The 8,189-nt window shown below is 34.0% G+C and overlaps 1 protein-coding gene across 3 annotated transcripts in view; it reads right to left on the reverse strand.

Annotated features, from left to right (window-relative positions):
* The window catches only part of LOC129220140 (transcription factor CP2-like), a 74,473-nt gene extending 69,211 nt beyond the window's left edge, over nt 1–5,262 (reverse strand). For all 3 annotated transcript variants that reach the window (XR_008580451.1, XM_054854490.1, XM_054854491.1), the window contains exons 1-2: nt 5,063–5,262; nt 4,041–4,168 (exon numbers count right to left, since the gene is read on the reverse strand). Coding sequence is in view for 2 of the 3 variants with exons in the window: in XM_054854490.1 (XP_054710465.1) it covers nt 4,041–4,144 (104 nt within the window). In the remaining variant the exon portion in view is untranslated. The remainder of the gene's footprint in view (nt 1–4,040; nt 4,169–5,062) is intronic.
* Nucleotides 5,263–8,189: the final 2,927 nt, after the last annotated feature.

Genomic DNA, 8,189 nt, shown 5'->3' on the forward strand with positions numbered 1-8,189 from the left:
TTGTATATATCGGTTGTTTTTATAGTTACAAGTATATTCACGAGTATATGCGTGTATACACGAATATATTCGTGTCGTGTTATACACGAGTAAACATGATCCTATATGAGTAGATACATGTATACATCAGATACATGCATGCACGTGCCTACTCAAGTATATACGTGTATATATGAGCATATAAGCAGATATATGTGATTACCTACAGGAGTGTATACGTGTCTACATGAGTACATACGTGACACGTGTATATACGTGCTACGTTTATACGCGTGTCAGGTGTATACGAGTATATACGCGTATAAACGAACATCATATGCGCGTATGCAGTTGTATCTCGAGAAAATATGTGCATACTTGAGTATTTATGTGTATAGTAGACGTATATATGCATATATAAGTGTGCATACATACATACAAATACAAGTATACACAAGTTAATTCGTGGATACATCCAGTGCGTCTTTGTATGTGTCTACTCACGTATATATAATATGGAAGCACGAATATATACGCATGTATACGTGTAAACACGATTATATACCTGTATAGACGTATATAAGTACATTTACGTGCATACACCAGTATTTGTATGTATACACAAGAATATACGCTTATATACATGTCGGCCTACTGAGTGAATCTAAGCTCTTGGGCAAAAATCAAAGTGGTGTAAGAGGGGAGGATAAGAAGCAAAGAATCATAAGGAAGTTACAATCACTGACGCGCTACATGCACACAAAGCCAGAAACTGATGGATGCAAAGCAAGGCACAAATTTGTTGCACAAAGATGATTTTACGTAACATTTTAGTTTTTAAGAAATATATACAGCAGTTGTTAAGAGTTACGGCCTGTAGTAGCTCTAATACACGCATCGCAACAAAGGCGCAGCGGTTGATGAAAGTTTTTCAAAAATCTCATTATTGCAACAGAGAGTGATCTGTGAATGCGACGCATTATTACAGCTGCAATCCGCAAATTTCATCAATCGCTTTAAAACTTTCTTAAGACCTAAAATGTTGTGTAAAATTAGGTACAGATGTGATATACCCCCCCCCCCCCCATTCGGCGACATCCGATTTTTTGCACAAAATTGAAATATTTTTCTCGCCAATGAGGCGATAAATTTTTAAGCATGGTATCCCTGGTGAAACTAACCTGTGGTTGGCAACGCGAAGGCAAACTTGTTCGAACTTGTTTACTTGGGTTCTTTACTTGGTTATACGCAGGAGAGATACGTGTTGTTTTGTGCAATATACCTTACAGGAATGCTTTTTTTGTGTTAGTTTAGATTCAGTAGTTGTGTTTTGAAGTAAAAACATTAGAAAATGCCAGTTTCTTCAAACTTGAAGGTTAATTAAAAGTTAACTCCAACGTGGTGTGTATCTGTAACGCGCCATTGTCAGATGATGTTTTGTTTTGGACTGAGTGTGCGGATTTATACCATAAAAAGGTAAGTTCTTTATTTTAGAATTCACATAAAAATTCTCATTTCGGAAATTCTTTGTTTTTTACAAATCCTTGAGGGGTTCTTGTAGCTTTTAACTTTATTTTTACTGTGTGTTAATTAATTTTACAAAAATAGTTCGGTTATTTTGTTCTAAAAGTTAATTCTTATCGATGCCACGAATTATTTAGACATTAACGTGCCTCCTTTAGGTACTGAATTTTATGTTAACAATTGAAAGTTCTTTCGGTTGTACTCTTAAAAATGCTGAATTCTATTAATAAATCTGCACAATAATGGTGCATATTTCACACTTAAAACTGTGTCATTATTGTACACTGAACGGAAGGAGCCACCCTTGGGTGTACATACACATGAATATGCATAATATACATAAATATACATAATTGTGACCATACTCCGACTGTAATGTATATTAACAGTCGGAGGGATAACGGACCGAGCGGAGCGAGGTCCTGGCGAGCCAGAGGTCTCATAGTACTTTCGTAATGAGACCGAGGCAGGGCCGGCGAGCCGAGGTCTCATTACGAAAGTACTATGAGACCGAGGGCTCGTATCCCGGAGAAATGATGAAAAAACAATTAATGCATTAATTTCGACTTGTAATTAATACAATAATTTATTTCATTGCATTTTAATATGTTTACAAAAAACCTCGGCCCTGTACATTTTTGAAGCATATATTCGTGATGTTTTTTGTTGTGCTTTTATGTTGTTTTTATATATATTGTGTTCTGAAGTGCTTTGATCGTGTTTTTTTATCTGATTTTTTCCTGTTGGCGCTAAAAAAGCATCGCTAAGAACGATGTATGACACATGTCGTCATACATCGTTTTCTTGGCGACGCTTTCTTGGCGCCAACAGGAAAAAGTCGCCAAGGGTGGGGTATATCACATCAGTTCCTAAAATTATCTTTGTGTATTACAAATTTGTGACTTTTTTGCATACATCATTTTCTGGCTTTGCGTGCATATAGCGCGTCAGCATTGTGTTTGTGACCATATGTTCCTTATGATTCTTACTCCTTATCCTCCCCTCTAACACCTTTTAATAATGTTGCTCAAGAGTTTAAACTCATTCTGTATACTTGTATTTCTTATGCTTGTATGTAAGTGTCTACTCGAGTAGGTGCGCGTATATTACGGGCATACCTGATTATATAAGTGTTCTTGTATATACGAATATAAGCGAGCATATACGTGCATAGTAGAATATATAGCTGTATGGATAAAAGATACTTGCAGATACCCATATATGTATTTATTGGCACATTTATTTGAATACGCCTATGTACGTGCCTACACAAGTATTTATGCTTATGTATACGCATATAGTCGTATATTTAACCCCGTTTACTGTAAAAACAATGCATATTAAGTAAAACTAATATTTAATTTGTATTTGCCTTATACTTAAAGATTAAGTGACATTAGAAGAACAATATTCGTTAAGCCTAATATTATGACCACTTTACCCCATCTCACTTAAATTGTTCTAAAAAATTATCTAAAATAGATTTAGCTAACTGCTAATGAGTAGGAGTTCTTGAGACATGTAGGAAGCTTTCTGTGCAGTCAATCTGTTCCTAATTCTAACAAACAAAATTTCCTGAGGAAATTAAAATAGGTGTTTAGATTTTAAATTTTTTCATTTTCACGCAAAATATTTTTTTTTTACCAAATTAAATTTTGCCAGTTGTAAAATTTTGTATTCAAAATGTAGCTTCTAACTGCCTTACTCTAAAATAAAATTTTCACACTCATTCGAACATTTATTTCCAAGCTATAGCCATTTATTTGACGTATGACCACTTTACCCTATTGACCACTTTCCCCCACCAGACCCTAAATTTTGTTTCATGATAGCTATTTAAAAAAAACCTTTTTAAACCTAGTCATCATTCTGACACCTAACTTTTTGCTTCCCCTTTCCCAGTTTCAGAAGATTTGTTTTCAAAATCTACTTCCTATTCTTCTTGAGATTATCACTGTGCCCCCCCTCCCCCCTTGCCTAATGTAATACCAAATGGAGACATCACTAGCACAATGTTTTGTTCCAATTGTCCTCTCTTTCCACTTAATCTTTTCTTCCTTTTGTTCTGTATCATGGTGCCCCAGAGATTCCTTCCTATTTCAGTCTTACCTTTCACCTGTCCGTTCCTTATCAGCATAATGCCTGAAATGGGATAATGCACTCAATCGAGAATGCCAAGTGAACTGTCCGCCATTTGTGGTCCAGTTTTATGTGCTTCCATCTATACCTACCTTAAATATTCAGCCACAAGTAGCCACTTTTTCTTCATTTTCTTACAATTTTGAAATGTTACATATATTCTGTAAATTCGCAGAAATTCGTCTTTTAAAAAAAAAAAAAAGCTTTAAAAATCGATCTAAATCCGTTGGGGGGGGGGGGGGGATTTGCGACCAAAATGTAGAGGGTGGGGGGATAACATTTAATTATTGTACAAAGTATTAATTGTAGTATATATTATAAATTATCATGGGCTAGAATTTAAAGAATAAATATCTAGACAAAGCAATGATTTTTCTTCTTTCAAAAGTAAAATATACCTCATATCAAAAGTAGTATGGCCTTCTCCACCTAAACCAGATAGGCTAGTATCTAAGTCAGAAGCTAAAAGATCAAGATCTTCTATGTTCCATTGGAGTTCCATACTTTAAGGAAGTACGTAAGGTACCTAAATTAAACAGACATGAAGTGAAAGTCATTTCATTGATTTTGAAAAGACAATTTTAATGAATCATATGATGGTCAAGTAATTGAATATTTGATGAATTTTGATGTTTATTATTTATGTAAGTACAACATTTTCATGTAGAATTATTTATGAAGTAAATGTCATTTAATCCAAGATTTTGTTTTTTAATGCCATGAAAAAATATAAAAATAGCAGAAATGGCTAAAGTACACAAAAATACAATCTTTATGCATATTGACCAGGCATAATCAATATTCATAACCAAAAATCTGAAAAAATTGACAAGTTTTCCCCAAAAAAATTGACTTTGCCCCTCTGACTTTTTCTTTCTCTTTTTTATTTTGCTTTACTTTTACGCATACCAACTATTTTTTTTTTTTTTTAATAATTATATTATTTTGTTAAGATCACCATTTGAAATAAAAATAAATAAATAGATGAAACAAATCAACAAAATACATAAATGAAACTTTATTTTAATTAATTCTCGTTTTGAGCAGCGGAATGATTTGTTTGAGAAAAGATTAAGATGTTCAAACGTTGAACCCACCAGGAAGTTGAGGGGGAAATGTTAAATATATTTCATAAAATAAAAAAAGAACTGCATGATTATAATTTGAATTGCAAAAAAAAAGAAGAAAAAGAAAAGAAACTATGAATTCATTCTCGTAAAAAAAAGGTGGAAAATAAACAACAATCTCAGATTTTTATCAAGTTCATCGACTCTCGTTTGAACATACTATTATTAAGGACGTGTTGCGCAATAACAGATTGCAATTTACGCAACGCAGTTTTGAAGAATTAGCTGCATGAAATAATTGAAAAATTATCGATCTGCAAAGTTTTTGAGTACACATGAAGGAATTAACTCACCTCCAAAAGAATTTTTGTTTCCAAATTAAGCTCTGCACAATTAATAAAACATTTTGCTTCTCATCAACCAGTTCTGATGCACAAAACAGTAAAGCCGATGCATCAAATTAATTAATACATGAAAAAAATTTTACAATTATTTCTGGAACATAAAACAAAGTTGTAAAGTAAAAAAGTGCAAAAAATTCGCATGGTTTTCCCTTTTCGTATCTCTATTTGTTTACTATTATCATCAGAAATAACATCGTGCACGGCACACAGTTTGATTGACTTTTAACTGTATGAGCAATTTATTTATTCTAGGCATGTTCGAACAGAGTAACCGGTGGGGAGGGGGATGACAGTTGTATAACAGGATATATCCAACGTTGTTTTGCACAAATAAACAGTTTACAAAATACAGAATACACTTTCAAAATATGATTAGTGACGCGGGGGAAAGTCTACCCAAAACATTCGGTTTTGAAGGGCTTTATCAGTGCTATTTTACCTAGAATGCTGTGTTTAATAGTGAATATTTTCAGTTGATTTAACTAAAATGCCCGCTTGTGTTGCGTACGGGTGTACAAACAGACCGGGAAACAAGATTCCAGGAATATTTTTCGTGCCATTATAAAAGAATATTTAAATGTAAGGTTTAAGTATTGGGGAAAAAATATTGAAAAAAAAAAAAAAGCAATTCACTTAGACAATTATAATCAAAATTATTGCACTTTAAAGGGCAATAGTGGGTAACACAAAGGGTTAGACATTTTGCAGGCAAGAAATCATTTATGCCAGGCCAGTGGAAAAAATGGCAAAAACAGAATTAGAGAAAGTTGAATTGAGTTCTGTTAACAAAGATATAGGAATAAAATTTTTTAGCTATCAATTTTATTATTTATTATATTTATTTATAATTTGCAAAATTTGCGTTTAGTAACAAAAGTAATCCTTTTAAACCTCCACCCCAACATGTTGCAATATAATGCAGTAAAATTTTTCTATGAGCCTAATTCTTTTAAACATAAAATTTCAGATAAGTAAATTTTTTTAAAAATTAGGTTTAAAAGTTAGGCAGAAATGTGCCAAACCTAAATTTTAAACCTAAGGTAAGAAAAAAAAAATTCTAAAAGTGTCCTGGCAAAACTATTCTTTGCCCATATTTGCGGAAGTGGCAAAACTAGATTTGCTTCATTTATGGGGATTGGATATAACATGTTTAATATCATAGTAATTTAAACTGCATTCTAATAATTTTCATGTTTTTGCGCTTATTAAATTGCATCAGTGGAACAGTAATCCATTGTTTTAGTGAAATGCTTTTCTTTTTTATTTTATGAATGCAGAAAGAAAGTGGAGAGTAAAAAGCAATAAAAATCCAATCACTGACTTTGGTATAAAATATTAAACTGTCGTCCTAACTATTAAATAAGTAATTCTCATCTTTTAACTTTTAGCAGGGAAGTAGTGAAAATTTTGCAATGCCGACAGAGTAATAAAAATTATAAGAGGTCAACTATGATTATATAGTGTGAAATATAAATGTGATAACAATATGTAATTCAAACTAAATGAAACTAGGGGGCTATCGCCCCCTGCTCGCTATCGCTCGCCAACCCCCGGAACTGCTTACGCAGTTCCCTGTGGATCGCTTCGCGATTCATGCTCGCTTCGCTCGCTCGCTGTATGCCAATACATTAGCCTAGCTAAAATTTTCCGTAAAAATTAAAGTTGGTAATTGCATTTAGGTCACCATCCATTTAACCAATATGAAAATTACGTTCATAATGTTAATTTGTCTGCTTTAGCCAGATTTTCGACAGTTTAACTTTGCTGTATGTAAGATGACTGCCTTGGCAATGTGCACAACTTTACCATTATAGATACAAAAGTGTCTGTCATTGCTTTGGAGAGATTGCACTTCTACCTGTTGGTCCGCGGAAGGTATTTTATTTCCCTTCTACCACCCATTGGAAAACCAATGAAGGCATTCCCCTATCCGCCACCTGGGGACGCGCCCTCTAGGGGTTACAGGCTCCCCCGAGGGATGTATTTACATTATTTACACTCTTATATATATTTACATATTTACACTCTTATATATTCTAATCTGAGAAAACTTCCTCATATACACAATTAAAAATGTCCCGTTTGGGAGCCACAACTGACACTGCTTCAAAAGATCTTGTTCTTGATAATGCCACATAGAGCTGGCCATGACTAAAAACAGGCTCAGAGAGCACCAAACATATTTTCTCAAACGTTTGTCCTTCTTGTTGTTATTCTGAATCCTTGCCACGTCACGAACAAAAAATGGTTTAACTAAAAACGCGAAAACTCGCCAAGGCTACTTTGCTTGCACAATACTAAAACTACTATAACCCTAAACAAATTTGGCGAAACCTTTCAGCTGAGAATAAAAGGAATAAAGTAAATTCTTTCTCGGTTATTCATTTTGAACTGAACTGTCGTACTGAAGCAGAGAATAGACGACGCTCAAAGCGCCTACGCGTTCAAAACAACATTGCCGATGAACATGATTGTGGAGCAATGTGTGAAGAATGCGAATTTTGTGGTGCTCTTTATTGGCAGAAAGAGCGTAATACTGCAAATAAATATACTAAATGTTGCCATGACGGAAAGGTGCGGTTACCGGCATTGTGTGACGCACCTGATCTGTTGAAGGAACTGCTGACTGAAAATTCCCCAGCCGCTAAAAATTATCGGCAGCGAATCAGAGAATACAACTTTGGAAATGGCTCGTCTTAAATTGGATTCAAGAACGGTTTCCTGCCTTCTTTGAGCTTTTCTTTGCTGATTAAGGTTGAAATGGGCCACAGCCCGACTCAAACTCATCTCAAAAAAAAAAAAAAAAGTTCGTTGAGTATTCTGTGATTCAAGATTTCAAAACAACGTAGAAGTTTGTTTACATGATTTATCGGCGAAGTGTTGCCAACAGAGGTTTAGAAATTCACCCCTTCATTTGCCGGCACGTAAGAGAATTATATATATAGATTTTATTATTGAAAAGTACTCATAAAAATAGTCAAAGCTCATTCAAATTCAGTTGGATCCGGTATATCAGGTTATTTTTTTTAAACATTGCATCGCAATACGCAAGTTTTAAATCATTATCTATTTCCCC

The sequence above is a fragment of the Uloborus diversus genome, chromosome 4, assembly GCF_026930045.1.
Source record: "Uloborus diversus isolate 005 chromosome 4, Udiv.v.3.1, whole genome shotgun sequence".
NCBI classification, from domain to species: domain Eukaryota; kingdom Metazoa; phylum Arthropoda; class Arachnida; order Araneae; family Uloboridae; genus Uloborus; species Uloborus diversus.